We start from the raw sequence: 16,590 nt of genomic DNA, 5'->3' as shown, positions 1-16,590 counted from the left end.
CAGGGTATTTTTCGCAGAAGGCCATAATTTTAGTTTTTTCTTTATTGATTTTCGTATCATATTTAATTCCAATTTTGTTAACATTAAAAATTGAACATTGTAATTCATCTTCTGCCATTATATTAGGAGCGCACTCAGCTGAGTGACTTGTTTGGCCAGGATTCCACAGTTAAGTGCACAGTAATCTGTACAGACATATGCACTGCAGCTATGAGAATATTATAGATTTATTAATTTGGGTCGACCTGGTTGGTGAGTTGGTATAGCGCTGGCCTTCTATGCCTAATGTTGCGGGTTCGATCCCAGGCCAGGTCGATGGCATTTAAGTGTGCTTAAATATAATGGCAGTTGACATTGGACATATACGTCAACATATATGCCTAACTTGGAGTCAGGCCACAACGGGAAACATTGAAGGAGGAAGTTTCAATCCGGCGCTGTGGATTGAATTCGGCATAGCTCAGTGGTTAGAGCGCTTGGTACATAGAACCAAGGACCCGAGTTCGATCCCCGGCGCCGGAGCGAATTTTTCTCCTCAAATATTAATTGTCAATATTACAGATATTATTCTGTAGGACAAATTAATAAAAAAAAATGTTATGCTTTATTTAACGATGCTCGCAACTGCTAAGGTTATATCAGCGTCGCCAGATGTGCCGGAATTTTTTCCCCGCAGAAGTTCTTTTACATGCCAGTAAATCTACTGACATAAGCCTGTCGCATTTAAGCACACTTAAATGCCATCGACCTGGCCTGGGATCGAACCCGCAACATTGGGTATAGAAGGCCAGTGCTATACCAACTCGGCAACCAGGTCGACCCAAATTAATAAATCTATAATATTCTCATAGCTGCAGTGCATATGTCTGTACAGATTACTGTACACTTAACTCGGAATCCTGACCAAATAAGTCACTCAGCTGAGTGTGCTCCTAATATAATGGCAATTTACATTGGATATATACATCAACATTTATGACTAACTTGGAGTCAGGCCACAAAGGGAAACATTGAAGGAGGAAGTTTCGATCCGGCGCTGTGGATTGAATTCGGCATAGCTCTGTGGTTAGAGTGCTTGGTACGTAGAACCAAGGACCCAGGTTCGATCCCCGGTGCCGGAGCGAATTTTTCTCCTCAAATATTAATTGTCAATATTACAGATATTATTCTGTAGGACAAATTAATAAATCTATAATAATAATTTTAATGTAAAATATCCATCGCAACATTATCTTCCCTTTCGGAAGCCATTTTGTTCTTCTCCGAAACGTGTTTCATAATGTTTATACAATTTGTTCTTGATTATGCTGATAAGATTTTATATCCTGTATTTAATAGACTGATCCCGCTGTAGTTATCATACTATTTTACGTCTCCTCTTTTGAATATAGGAACTATGATTGATTTTGTCCAACTTGTTGGTATATCATCTCCTGTCCATATCTTATTTAGAAGGCTTGCATATTTAAACAATTCAGCATTCACTAAATCCTCTCCTGAGGCTTTATTTTCATTTTCTTTAAAACTTGAACTAGTTCAAATTTGGAGATAGGTTCAATTTCAGTATTAGCAGAAACTGGTAATTCAAGAGGTTCAACAGTTTGGGACCATAATTTCTGAAAATATTGTAACCAATTTTCTAATAGAAAAACATTTACCTTAACATTTTCTCTCACTTCGTTGTTTAATTCTTAAAGATTTTGAAAGTTTGTGGTTGAGGTCTGTATAAATCATTCTCTAAATAAGCTACAAATTCTTCCCAAGTGTTACAAATATAAAAATTGTTCTTAAAATTCAAACAAAATTTTAAAATTTAAATTTCTCAGACATTGTATGTTTAAAATTTTGCAAAAAAAGAAAAAAAAAATACGAAAATATTTCATACTATCATCTTACACCTCGTAAAGTTTCATTTTGGGATCAAAATGGGATCAGATGATACATGGAGTATAAGTTTCACATTTAAGAAAAATAGTCAGCACATCCGATTTTGCCTTTGACAAAAGTCTAGTTGACTTATTACCAGCAGTTTTAAGCAATGTGATATGGGTTAATATAAATTATAATTTTAGTACATGGTAACTACAGAAATTAATTTAATTTACAAGAAAACATTTCTTTTATCATCTTACCCCACAACATTAGCATTGTGTTTGATATGATGGAGGTGGTGGCTGCTGCTAACTCAAGTCTGTCATCTTCTCTTTAGTCCAGGAAGTGCTTCATGACCCTAGCAATCTTCTTCTTTTCATCTTCATGTAGAAAATGAGCTCGACAAGTTGGTGTGTAAGAATTCACATTGCAAATTACGTCAGTAGAAGTATCCAGAACACATCAGGTGTTTGAGGGCTAATTAAAAGAATGAGAAGGTCCTTAATGGATGAAGAAAAGTAATTTTCACTGGAATTGCCATAATCTTACTGAATTGTAGTGCCAACTGTCGTTTATTTTCTACATAAGGCTTATTCTTCTTGCATAACATATATGTTGTTGTTGTTTTCTAATGCCAGGTGTTTGACAATAAAGTCATTTGATCCCTTGCACTCCAATATTTTTCAAAGATATTATCATGGCCAGCCACTGAAGCACAGATTTTGAGGTATTCCGAATCCATTTCTTGGTTTGAGTTGCACAATGGGTAGTTAGGGGACTGATATATTCCAATTCTATGCAGGTGTTTGGCCAAACAATCATGGCCTGTTGCCAATCTAAATGCAGCTACAGACGATTTTCGTGGTAAATCGGGAATTAACTGTGGATTTTCATGCAGAGAGTTCCATTTTTTCCCTTGCATAACATAAATAAAGTTCAAGTTTTGCCCATTCATGGAGTTGAAACAGTGTACCGGTATTGATCTGACATTGATATGGACTTTGCAGATTTGTCCTAGTTGCTTAACTTTTAACTGTACCTCCTAACCCATCACATGGGCCTTTACTGTGAACTGTAGCTGAAAAATGTCATTCTGCCTCAAGTTCGAAATCATTAATGCATTGTTTTAGCAAAAGTTTAAAAAGTTCTTTTTATTTTTATATTGGACAGCTGAGTCATTCGAAAAATACAAAATCTTCTCCACTTCATTAAATTTCGACGTTAAAAACTGAACGGCAACATTGTTGTGCCATGGACTATACGTATGTTATTCAAGAGGATTTCAGGAACTCAAAAGCTCCATGCTTTCATTCCCTCAAGGTGTGGAACAGAAGTTTATGCTAAGTTATTTACCTCTGCCCCATTATCAACTAGCTAGAGATGTTAGACTTCGGTGAACTAAATGGTTAGCACTATGTAATTTCCATTGATATACATCCCTACCCCATTATCCCCTAGCCTAGTTGCCTCAAGGGTGATGCCTTGTTGGTGTCACTTGTGGAGTCCAGACCTGTCTTCAGGCAGCTGACTAAACAACAACAGATGTCAGTTGAGCTATGTTTTAGGGGAAAATAAAGACGATATAATGTAAAAGTTATAGGTCTTCAGCCATGAGGACCTTCTCATTATTTTAATTAGCCCTCAAACACCTGATGTACTCTAGATACTTCTACTGACGTAATTTGCAAAGTGAATTCTTACACACCAACATGTTGGGCGTACTTTTACCTGAAGATGAAAAGAAGAAGATTGCTCGAGTCATGAAGCAATTCCTGGACTAAACAAAAGATCGATAGATTTGAGTTAGCAGCAGCCACCACCTCCAGCATATCAAACACTATATTAATGTTCTGGGGTAAGATGATGAAAGAAATGTTTTCTTGTAAATTAAATTAATTTCTGTAGTTATCGTTTACTAAAAATAGAATTTATATCAACAAATGTCATACTGTTTAAAACTGCTGGTAATGAGTCAGCTAGATTTGTCTTAACAGTAGACTTTTGTCAAAGGCTAGATCGAATATGCTATTTCTTCTTCATGTGAAACTTATACTCTTTACATAACCTGATCCCATTATGACCCCAAAATAAAATTTTACGAGGTGTAAGATAATAGTATGAAGTAGTTTTGTGATTTTTTAATGTAATTTTCTGAGAAATTTGAATTTTTAAATTTTGTTTGAATTTTAAAAACAATTTTTATATTTGTAATCCCTGTTGTGTTACACATAAAATTAAAGCTCATGAAACGAGCTTTAAAATGATACATTGCCCATATTTGTATCTCATCTGGTTCCGAAAAAAAATGTTAATTAATTTCTTCAGTACGCATTTTTTTTATAAAGAAATATATATATACTTAATAACTTCTGTACAGAAGACAAAAAAAAATTCTTGCGATTTCCATTAATAACTATTCAGGTCACTTGATATAACAAGTTTCATCAAAATCTGAGAAGTCAAGAAAGATTTCAATTCGAAACTGTGTTCATTTGACATGGAATGACTCAAAAAAGGCATATAACTGAATGTGGATATATTATGTCTTTAACACGACGTTGCCACATCTTATGGATGACTGATATCACTCTTGTATGCACTTTGTTAGTGATGGGATGAGATAAGATAAGACAGAGAGAAGTGGCAACTTCACGAGAGCGACATCACTGCATGTATCTGCTCTACTCCTGGTGTCAAACAGTGATGATGTTGTTGTTTTCTAATGCCAGCCATTTGACAATAAAGTCATTTGACCTCTTGCACTCCAATATTTTTCAAAGATATTATCATGGCCAGCCATTGAAGCACAGATTTTGAGGTGTTCCGAATCCATTTCTTGGTTTGAGTTGCACAATGGGTAGTTAGGGGACTGATATATTCCAATTCTATGCAGGTGTTTGGCCAAACAATCATGGCCTGTTGCCAATCTAAATGCAGCTACAGACGATTTTCGTGGTAAATCGGGAATTAACTGTGGATTTTGATGCAGAGAGTTCCATTTTTTCCCTTGAGATTGTGTTATCAAATTTTGTTTGTAGGATCATCAGTGTGGTTTTAGGCATAATAGATTGACTATTGATCATATTTTTTGTATTCGACAGATATTGGAGAAAAAATGGGAGTATAAGGGTACAGTACATCAGTCATTCATAGATTTCAAAAAGGCATATGACTCGGTTAAGAGAGAAGTTTTATATGATATTCTTATTGAATTTGGTATTCCCAAGAAACTAGTTCGATTAATTAAAATGTGTCTTAGTGAAACTTACAGCAGAGTCCATATAGGCCAGTTTCTATCTGATGCTTTTCCAATTCACTGCGGGCTAAAGCAGGGAGATGCATTATCACCTCTACTTTTTAACTTTGCTCTAGAATATGCCATTAGGAAAGTTCAGGATGACAGGCAGGGTTTGGAATTGAACGGGTTACATCAGCTTCTTGTCTATGCGGATGACATATGTTAGGAGAAAATCCAAAAACGATTAGGGAAAACACGGAAATTGTACTTGAAGCAAGTAAAGCGATAGGGTTGGAAGTAAATCCCGAAAAGACTAAGTATATGATTATGTCTCGTGACCAGAATATTGTACGAAATGGAAATATAAAAATTGGAGATTTATCCTTCGAAGAGGTGGAAAAATTCAAATATCTTGGAGCAACAGTAACAAATATAAATGACACTCAGGAGGAAATTAAACACAGAATAAATATGGGAAATGCCTGTTATTATTCAGTTGAGAAGCTTTTGTCATCTAGTCTGCAGTCAAAAAATCTGAAAGTTAGAATTTATAAAACAGTTATATTACCGGTTGTTCTATATGGTTGTGAAGCTTGGACTCTCACTTTGAGAGAGGAACAGAGATTAAGGGTGTTTGAGAATAAGGTTCTTAGGAAAATATTTGGGGCTAAGAGGGATGAAGTTACAGGAGAATGGAGAAAGTTACACAACGCAGAGCTCCATGCATTGTATTCTTCACCAGACATAGTTAGGTACATTAAATCCAGACGCTTGAGATGGGCAGGGCATGTAGCATGTATGGGCGAATCCAGAAATGCATATAGAGTGTTAGTTGGGAGGCCAGTGGGAAAAAGACCTTTGGGGAGGCCGAGACGTAGATGGGAAGATAATATTAAAATGGATTTGAGGGAGGTGGGATATGATGGTAGAGACTGGATTGATCTTGCTCAGGATAGGGACCAATGGCAGGTTATGTGAGGGTGGCAATGAACCTCCGGGTTCCTTAAAAGCCAATAAGTAAGTAAGTAAGTAAAGTCTAAGTATGTAGATTTAATAAATCTTTTCACAGAGTACAACGTAGATTTAGTAACAGGTCTGTAAGTAGCAGTGCTGCCCTTCTTTGCTAAAGCATCCGCATTCTCGTTTTCCAGGATTCCACAAAGGGATGGTATCCATTGGAATACAATTCTTTCATTGAGTGATATTAATCGAGAGAGCATTTTAGTTATTTCTACTGTTTGAGATGAAGGTGTGTGTTTAGAGACTATTGATAGAATAACTGCTTTGGAGTCTGACAATATAACTGCATTCTTAAATTTATTGATGTGGCATAGAAGATTCCTGAGACTTTCACTTATTGCAATGATTTCACCATCAAAACTTGTTGTTCCATATCCAAGAGATCTATAAAGTGAGAAGAGACAGCACGTAACACCTGCACCGGCACCTTACACTGATGATGTTATAATAAAGATAGAGTTGTTTATATTAAGTGAGGGTTTTTAAACATGGCGTATACTATATGATTCTCTTTTATCCTAGGTTGTACACACCTTAAAAATACTGCATAAATTCAAACATTCATTCCTTTTCTGTATGTCGGTGTATCCAAATATACGTACAGATTTACGTAACATATCACAGTACAAACAAATATAGTCAATGATAACGAGGGAAAAAAGGGACAGGTGTTCACAAAAAGGAAGTGATATTTAAAAGTGTAATACCAATATTTATAATATTAAATTCTGAAAATTTCAAACATGTTTCCTTTGACAAAAGAGTGCCTCTAGTTTAACTGCCAGTTCCTGTCTTCTAGACATAGGCAATATGACCATCAATTGAATCTTGCTACAGAAAAATGACTGTATTTCACATCAAATAAAACAATAACTTTCCATTCACACTTGAGGAGTAACAGGGGGCACTATATATATACATCTCCCAACCCTGACAACATCTATAACCACATGCTTCGAAATGTACCACCAGCTGGCAAGTTCTTCCTGCTGAGATTGAACAATAATTACAGACATACAGCATTCAGCTATAGTAATCCCGGTCCAGGAATCAGGAAGGATCTGGGTTTGTCTGCTAGTCACAGACGAATCTGTTTCACCATTTCTGTGTGTGTAGTGAAGTTACAGAAAAATTGATAACACCAGATATAAGTACTAGAATTAAGAAACCAGTTATCCTGAATTCAGTCTGTTTTAATGAGCACAAATCAGCCACAGTCACAGACCATCTTGTTCGCTTGGAGAGTGCCATTGGAGATGCTTTCCCAAAATATTTAAACATCTCGTGGCAGTCTTCTTTGATCTGGAGAAAGTTAAGACATTACATGACATGGAATCTTGCAGCCATTGCACAACTAGGGACTTCATGGCAGTCTCTCAGTTTTTATAGTCAACTTTCTACCCAAAAGTATTTCTGAGTGTGAATAGTATCTACCACAATTTCCAATGATCTTAAAGAAAATGGCATTCCACAGAATCTGTACTAAGAGTTTGCTTTTTCTTCACCCTAATTAATTAATGGAACAACAAGTGCTACAAGTCTTCGTATTTTGATTCTTCAATATGTTGATGACAAATTTCTGCTATAGTTTCCAATGCCTTCCATCTATCAGACAACAGTTATAGTTGATCTTCAGTGTACCGTTTCAAAGGGCACATTTCAATTGTTTCAAATTCCCTATTCTGAAGATGTAGTGTGTTCACTTCTATGAACTATATCGTATCAGATATAAGAAGGTGTTGTAGAGAAATGTTGAAATATCTTATACTTTCTGACAGGGTCTCATTCGGATGCAGATTGTGGTTCTACATTTATGGCTTAGCAAATAAATCGAAACTTCGAAGAGAGCCTGTACTGTACACCAAGCAAACCATATCTATATTGTCTTGTAATGCCTGTTGTGTTCTTAGGCTGTACAACTTCATATATAGGCCTAGCCATATTTGATTTCGTTTCTTCTTGCATCTGTGTTACTCATATAGACACAGTCCATGACAACCTTGTTCAGCTGATGTCTGGTTTTGTAAACAGCTCTCTTAGTTGCACATCCAGCTACCATCATCAGGACATTAGAATATTATTCCACTTCACCGTGAATTATGCAATGAAGATTTACACCAGCACTTATTTATAGACTTTACTTTAGTAAACTTTTAAGACAGTTTCCTACTGTCTTCGAAATCATACGCAAAGTTATAAAAATTATCAACTGAAGATGATTGTTTTCTCAACTGCCACTGTTGCATCACCTTTGAAAGAATTTTTTTAACAGGAAAATTTTTCTTGAAAATGTTAAACTATAATCATAACTGAGTACGAGGCGTGCTCTTAAAGTAAGTTCCAAAAGGATGTAGTAAGTAAACGGGAAGATATTTACAAACCATTTTTGTTCCATTGTATTCCCCAAACTTCAATTACTTCTCAACATAATCTCAACCATTACTGAGGCATTTATCGAGTTGTGGCACAAGTCTTTCTATCCCCTCATTGTAGAAACCGCCCGCTTGCGATGCGAACCACTCCCACACTGCTGTTTTCACTTCATCGTCACCATCAAAATGTTGACCACCGAGGAACTCCTTGAGGTGCAGGAAGAGATGAAAGTCACTTGGAGCCAAATCCGGGCTGTAGGGGGGATGGTCAATTTGTTCTCAGCCAAATTTCGAGATGAGATTTTGGGTGTCAGAAGCTATGTGTGGCCAAGCGTTGTCATGAAGCAACATAACTCCATTGGTCAGAATCCCACATCTCTTGTTCTGAATTGCGCAACGGAGCTTCTGCAAGGTCTGACAATAGGTTTCTCTATTTATGGTTTCACCCCGAGGCAAGAATTCGATGAGTAGGACTCCTTTTCTATCCCAAAAACCAGTGCACATGATCTTGCATGTTGACATGGTTTGTTTGAATTTCTTTTTCCTTGGCGATGCAGTGTGCCTCCATTCCATGGACTGCTGCTTCAATTCAGGTGTCATGTGAGACACCCAACTCTCGTCACCTATCATGATATGGTCAAGAAACTCATCACCTTGCTCACTGTAACGTGTGAGAAAGCTCAATGCACTGACAGCTCGTTTGGTTTTGTGTTCCTCGGTGAGCAACTTGGGTACCCATCGTGAGCACACTTTTCGATATCATAATCAATCTTTCACAATTCTGTAGAGAACACTCTGCGACATTTGTGGAAAATTCAAGGAAAGCGAGGAAATTGTGAACCTCCTGTCCTCATTAATTTTTTCATCGACAGCACACACCAAATCGTCATTGATCAAAGATGGCCGACAGGTACGCTGCTCGACATGCACAGAGACGCGGCCCTCATTGAACTTCCTAACCCATCTCCTGACCATTCCATCACTAATGACATCATCACCATACACCTCACAAAGTTGATGATGAATGTCAGCTGGTTTGATGTTTCTCGCATTCAAGAAACGGATAACAGACCGCATTTCACAGTTGGCGTGGCGCTTGATCACTTTAAACATTTCAACTGATCACAACTAACCACACACACAAACTGAAGCTCTGAAACTGCATGCACAGCTTGCCTGAAGACTGAAGAAGAAAACACACATGCGCAAAATAACGATTGCAGCGATGCGACAGCTATAATTGAAAACGTAACTTACTTTAAGAACACGCCCTGTATGTACTTTAATCATATAAAAACAAACTAAAGTAATGTAGGCCTACTCACCTTTTCCGGGCATTGTCTTGTATTGGTTACTGGGGAATGGACTGATTAGTCTGTTGAAAAGTTCATTTACATTAAGGTCATCATTCCAAGGGCCTTTTTCCAGGATAGACTGAATCACTTCCAGGGCTTTCTCTTTTTCATCTGCCTTCTTGTCTAGTCGTATGCATGTTTTGCACAATTCCTATTACAAAACATCCAGTAAAACAGTATTAACTGTTATGATCTCGAGTTAAGATACAATTTAAACCCAATCTCTCGTATTTACTAGAGTAATTTTCCTCTTTCCAAAATTTTTAGGGTATATTTTTCGAAACTGCATTTTCCTCGCGTAATTTCCTCTTACATTAAAGAAAACTGGAACTTCTTTTTCCACCAAGGGTGTCTTTCTTGATGATTCCAAGTATCGAAAAATTGATGGGGAATCGAAGGTCATTATTAATCCCGTCTATAATGAAAAACTTCTATGATTCCTCTGACAACATGGAAGATGATCTGGATTTGTTGTCTGTTGAAAGTAATGGAGTGTAAAATACATGCACGTTTATTTTCTATATGTAATTAACAAACTAATTTTGATGCGAATATTTTACATGCGACGTTTAACATCATGATCTGTGACTAGTCAAGGTCAGGCTACCTGCATTAGAACTGACATACATGGTACAAAAAAACTCACAAAATTGTTCATAACTACTCAAATTGTATGTAAATATTTTTAGTTATTTATTATTAAATACTGATTTGATTGGTACAGTTCCAAAAAAAATGGACCGTCTAATTTTACTAAGTTCCAGATACAACACATTGCGCAGTAAACAAGAGTGCCTAAATATATGCTACTTGTGGACAGTCTTGCGAAACCTGTTGCCTATATTCAGGAGAACTGCTGCTACCAAGACTGCCCACATTTTATTTCCGTATCTGTACATGAATTGTTTGATGTTATTTATGACCAGATTATTCTAGATATTTTGTAGTTCTCGCGTAATTTCCCTCGCCACGATTTTTCGCCTCCAAAATTAAAAAAAACTGGGGAAATTACATGAGTAAATACGGCATTTAGGATTACTGCTATTTTCACTTAACTTACTTTGTTCTAAAAAATGAAAAGTATTTTATTTCCAAATTTAGACTCAAGTAAAATGATTAGTATCATCAATATAATCATCACTGTTCGAAGATTAGATCACCATCATCTTTGTCACTGTTATGATTATCCTTGTTCCTGTCTTCTCAATATTGCCATCTTTGTCACTGTCATCATTTTTCGAGGATTGGTACTTCTGAATTGTTTCATTCTCAGTCTTACGAATATTTTGACCAACAACAGACATTCACAAGCAGCAGATTCCCTGTAGGTCGCTTAAGCCATAATGGTAGGCCTACACTAATTGTTTAATCTAGTAATCAAGAGTACTTGATAGACCTGACTCACTGTTCAATGGGAAGTAGGCCTACTTTCATAGAAAACAGTGTCAGATAACATGCATGAACACACTTACTGACAAGTTCAAAAGTAACACAACACTGCATCGAATTTAATAACAAGGTTAGAGAAAAGTTACTTTTATAGAAATTAGCCTGTGACATAGCCTCTAAGAGAATATTTTATATCTTCAAAAGTCTACATCTCGGCATTACATAACCATCTGATGCACTGCCTTGCTTTGTCAAAAAAGCAAGCCAAAAGTAAAATGAATTTATAACCACTGTTACATTCAAGGAAGACAGAAAATAGGAAAGACTGGAGAAAGCTGGGCTGACCTTGGGCAGAACACTAAATGAAATGAATGTTGTGTTCATGCCATTTGATTAAATAAATATCTTCAATTGTAAGGCCTATAGGAACAGACAAGCACAGCAGTGGTGTGCCGTACATGGAAGACAAGGGAAGCATTGCTTCCTCTGTTCATAAAGTGAAAAAGCAGAAATTTATTGCAGAAATTCTATTTTAATCGTGAGAACTATGAATTCTCTAATCTTAAAATGTCACAAAATTCTTTCTCTGAGTGCCTGTCCTGGTCGAGACAGATTTGTTATTCATATTCTATACAAAAGAAATTACTGAAAACCATTCATAGTAATGAGGACTTATGCTCAGGTATCGATGATTTTACTGCTAAAGAAAGGAGAATTGCTTTAGTCTTCAAATATATTATTTTAGGTAAGTTGGCTGCTATCAGTTTTCTACAATAAATATAACATTTGTATTATTGCTTTGTTCACATAAAATTGCATCACATGCCACTGATGCACAAGTATCAAGAATATAAATTTTTCTTTATGTTTTAGAGATGTTGACATCCACCACTGTGGAGTACCAGTAATGGTTAGCATTTTTTACTGTGAAACCAGAGGGCACGGGTTCAAATCCTGGTTGGGATAAGTTACCTGGTAGTGGGTTTTTTCCGAGGTTTTCCCTAAACCAACTTAGTAGAATTGCTGGGGAGCTTTCAGTGTTGGACTTTGGACTCACTTCATCATCATCTATTCAAATATCATTATCATCATTCCCATAGCCTGGGTTAAGTTCACAGTGCAGCATGCTCGATTCATACAAGAGTGTGACCATTCAGTGACAAATTTGTGTTGTTTGAGTGGAACAGGAGATGTCATAAAAATGAGTTTGGAGATAAATGAAAAAACTTCGGAATCTTATTGCAAATAATTTTCTACACAAATAAAACACATCAACTGCTAGTATTATTTTTATTTTTGCACACTTACTTGTATAATTTAACTTGTGTGTTGATCTGGGGAACAAAATTCCATCTGCACAAAAAGTTAAGTAAGTTATATAGGCCTACATGCTAATGTAATAAACATTTTTAATCAACACTTTAGCCTAATCAACCAAGATCACATTTATGTGATACTTCACTACGAATATAGACTGAACTTTTGTAAACAAGTAGGCTAAATTAATTGAATTTTATGGAGCCGACAAAAATGTTTGAATTGGCAATTTTTTAAGGAACTAATGTGCGAGTTTATTTCGACAAAATATATCTTCTCATTTGACAAGGCAGATTCTTGGAGTACCGGTAATAAAGTGCAATTTTGGATTACCTTTTGATATTTTTTAAGACTTTTTTAAAATACGGTATTGCCTTAAGTACAAAAACTTAAGAAAAGTAAGTTATGTTAGGACAGTAGGCCTAATGAGTGTCACAACACAATTAAAATGCACAAACCTTAATCTGTAGAATGTAACGTGATATCCTTGTTTTAGAATTATCAATCCATAATTTTAGTAATATGAATGATTCCTTGACAGCTTCAACAAAACCATCTTGTTTTATTGCCTTCTGTATGAACTGCAAAATACCTGTCCTTTTATCGAATAACACCGTAAAAGCTTCATCTGGAAACACAAAATAACACAAATTTCTTAAACTTGTTTTTATACACAAAATATCAATATTTAATATCTCTGAACATTCAACTGAAACTTGAATTAATATCGGTAGCGCTACTCATTTCCAAAATTTTTAAGTTCTTAGATATTTCAGATCTTAAAACCTTAATTTTAAATTGCCGAATGCTTATGACACAACAAATTCCACAATTTGGGACATCTGGCCGAAATCTACGGCTGACCACTAGGATCCAGAATAAGCCTACATAATGTAACATAATTAGGTACCTATAACTCAAAACTTTTATTTTGAAACCTCTTTTAAGGCAAGCTAGAAAATTTTCTCAACTTACACGGAATTTAAAAGAAGCAATCACTTTTATCATTTTCATGCAGCCATATTACAGGACCAATGAGTTACTTGAAACAAAAGAGATGCAAATGAATACGGAATTTATGGCAATGATATACTTGAGCGGTCTCTGCTTAGTTCCTTATTGCACGCACGGCAATACTAATTACGTGATTCCTAAGCAGGAACCGCTCAAGTATACCATTGCCGAATTTATAATAGGTAGGCCTGTCTCTTCATCGTGACAGTGTAGGCCTACAGTGTTCCGAGTACATCAGTACACCCATTTTCCATTTGGTATCAAATAGTTTTAACAACAATGTTACATTGTTACTGTAGTAACCACACTCTTGAGAGAAATAAATACCGGTAGTTTTCAAAACACTCCATAAGTATTTTGCTCTAGTACTTTATTATATTTTGTAAGTTTTCTTTTATACTGTAAATTTTTTTGGGTCAATGTTACTTATGTCCCGCCCACTATAGAGACATAGGCCAATTTTACACATATTTAGTATAACTTGTTGCTTCTTTGACAGTTTAGGTTTGGTTAGTTTAGGTTTTTGTTATAGCCTACCTTGTATATACGATTATAGCGCAATTGGCAGTGATAAAAGTGAAATATTCGTTCAGTGGGCGTTGAATACTCTACATTCTAAGTTTAAATTACCATTATTACATGTACTATTACTGTTATTTTTCACTTTTCTCTACTCTGTAATCACATTGTTGAGTGGATGAAATAAATAAAATATTTTAGTGAAGAGGTAAACGATATTCCGTTCGCATTACCGGTACTATGTTGTATAACACAATTTACATAAAAATTTACAACCACCAAACTTTCCAACCAAATCTAGACCTAAGTACGTACTTACTTTTGGACGAAGATTACTTATCTTGTCTTTGTAATTTGTACAAAAGGTGGACAGGTAGTAAACTAACACATCTTAACATCGCCCTTAGTGACAGTATGAATATGTGATTTAAGAAAGAATTTAGAACGCTAACATAAAAAAACACAAGCTTAACACTTACCTAGTTCTGTTCTTGTCACTTTATCTTCTTCGAAATAAGTTTTAATATTTAAAACATTACTTTTTGCATCAGTATATCTCGATGGGTAATTTTCCGAAACGCTCCTGTTTAAAACTTCTATATAACTCTCAAGTTCACCCATTATGTAAAACAGATATTAACTTCGTGGCATTTCAACTGGTGTTTACTGCATCAATTGCATTAATTAAAATAACACCATATCCCCTGCAATAAAAATGTAACTATAAAAACTAAAACGAACAAGTGACAATTCATACAACAAAATTTCACTGCATTATCAAAATTCTTCTCCGCAACAAGTTCAAACCTGACAGCCACTAGCAGCCAACACTCTACTTTGCACATGCAAGTTCAATTGTTTCACAGGGCTGCCAACAAAAATTTTCATTCCCGATGTCTCGAGAATTCATTTGTGATTTAAATAAGAAAGTACAACTTCAGGAACTCGGCAAAAATTAGATAAAAATTTCAGACAAATGAACTCTTACAGGGGAACGTTACTCAATGTTAAGAAAACTTCCAAACAATTTATATACCATTCGAAAGAGCATTCTGAAATGTAGAAAGGGGCGGGTCGGGGGTCTTCGCCATCCAATGGGAGTCTACTACGTTTGACCTATTGGGGGGCGCGCGAGGATTGAATATGAATACAGTGTACGTATGTCGTGTTGTCTCTCATTACGTTTATGATTCCATTTGGTATATCCTGATTTCGTCTTTCTTGCTTAATGTCCATGCCTCACTACCATAATATACTAGTCTCGTCAAGGTCTTGTATAAACGAATTCTAATATAGAATAACTCTTCTCGGGTTCTCAGCCAGGAGAGTTGGAGATTAGCTTGCCGTCGAAAGCTTGGAAGCTAATCTCCAACTCACCTGGCTGAGAACCCGAGAAGTTATTCTATATCAAACGCCGGGAAAGCCTCAAGTCATACAATGAATTCTAGTATGTCTTTGTACTAAGGTATCATAATACTGTTATTTCCATATTTTGGTGTATTTAAAAATTGTCTGTGGAATATCTACTTCGTCAAAAAAAGAAAAAAAAAAAGGATAATGTATATCCGAGATATACAGATCGCAAGGGAATCAAGTCACAAAAATTAACTTTTCAAAAAATTACACTTAAAGTCTTTCATGTACCAATTACCCATTCAAGCGAGTGTGATTTTAAACAACATCTGCACCAGTACAAACATGTGAGGACATGATTTTTTATGCTCTGAAAGTAGTCTCATCTAAGGTAGTCCTATGTACAGACGAAATATCTCCCAATTGACCAAAAGTGGACTCGATTCCCTTCTGCTCTGAACGTCTATGTAAATGAATTTACTTTTTCCAATATTTTTTTTAATCCAAACATATTTTGCTAGGCACAGAGTAGTTTCTGCAACAGGCCATAATTTTTTTCTTTATTGAATTTTCATATATTTAAGTCAAATTTCGTTAAAATTAAATAGGACTACTGAACGTTGTAAATCATCTTCTGAGGATGCCACCAGAGCTAAATCGTCAACAAAAAGCAATAATTCTAATTATCTGATTCATTTACCAGGTGTTTCAGCCTTTTTCCTCGAAAACTATGTGATACTGGTTGTTCATGAAAAAAATTTTGATAACCGAAACCTATGTAAAGAATCGATTGGTGATAGATCCATTTCCGGAAGTAGGGGTACCTGTGGTCAACTTCGAAATTATTCAATGATACCTTCAATAACCCATGTTATCACTTGAAATTTCGAAGTTGATCACAGATACTCCTATTTCCAGTTTGTACTACCACCAATCGATTCTTTACATAGGTTTTGGTTATCAAAAATTTTTTATGAACAACCAGCATCATATAGTTTTCGAGAAAAAAGGCTGATACAGGTAGTCTGAAACGCGCACGCGTGGGGGGGGGGGCATGCGATTACATATAAAGTGAACAACAATGGTGGAAGGTCGCATCCTTACCTTATTCCTTTATGAATTTCTATTCACTGTCACATCT

At 35.8% G+C, this 16,590-nt stretch overlaps 1 protein-coding gene across 5 annotated transcripts in view; it reads right to left on the bottom strand.

Annotated features, from left to right (window-relative positions):
• Nucleotides 1-16,590, bottom strand: part of LOC138700127 (DNA-dependent protein kinase catalytic subunit-like) — a 240,742-nt gene that overhangs the window by 164,744 nt on the left and 59,408 nt on the right. For 4 of the 5 annotated variants that reach the window (XM_069826504.1, XM_069826490.1, XM_069826469.1 and 1 more), the window contains 3 exons: nucleotides 14,576-14,800; nucleotides 13,022-13,191; nucleotides 9,828-10,008 (listed from right to left, as the gene is read on the bottom strand). In XM_069826504.1, coding sequence (XP_069682605.1) covers nucleotides 9,828-10,008; nucleotides 13,022-13,191; nucleotides 14,576-14,717 — 493 coding nt within the window. In that variant the 5' untranslated portion in view covers nucleotides 14,718-14,800. Of the gene's footprint in view, nucleotides 1-9,827; nucleotides 10,009-13,021; nucleotides 13,192-14,575; nucleotides 14,801-14,903; nucleotides 14,957-16,590 lie in introns of those variants that run through there. The other variant, XM_069826497.1, reaches the window with a different exon arrangement.

This window comes from Periplaneta americana, chromosome 1, assembly GCF_040183065.1.
Source record: "Periplaneta americana isolate PAMFEO1 chromosome 1, P.americana_PAMFEO1_priV1, whole genome shotgun sequence".
Lineage (NCBI taxonomy): Eukaryota > Metazoa > Arthropoda > Insecta > Blattodea > Blattidae > Periplaneta > Periplaneta americana.
The sequence above is the reverse complement of the archived record's forward strand: the minus strand, read 5'-3'. Positions and strand labels throughout refer to the sequence as shown.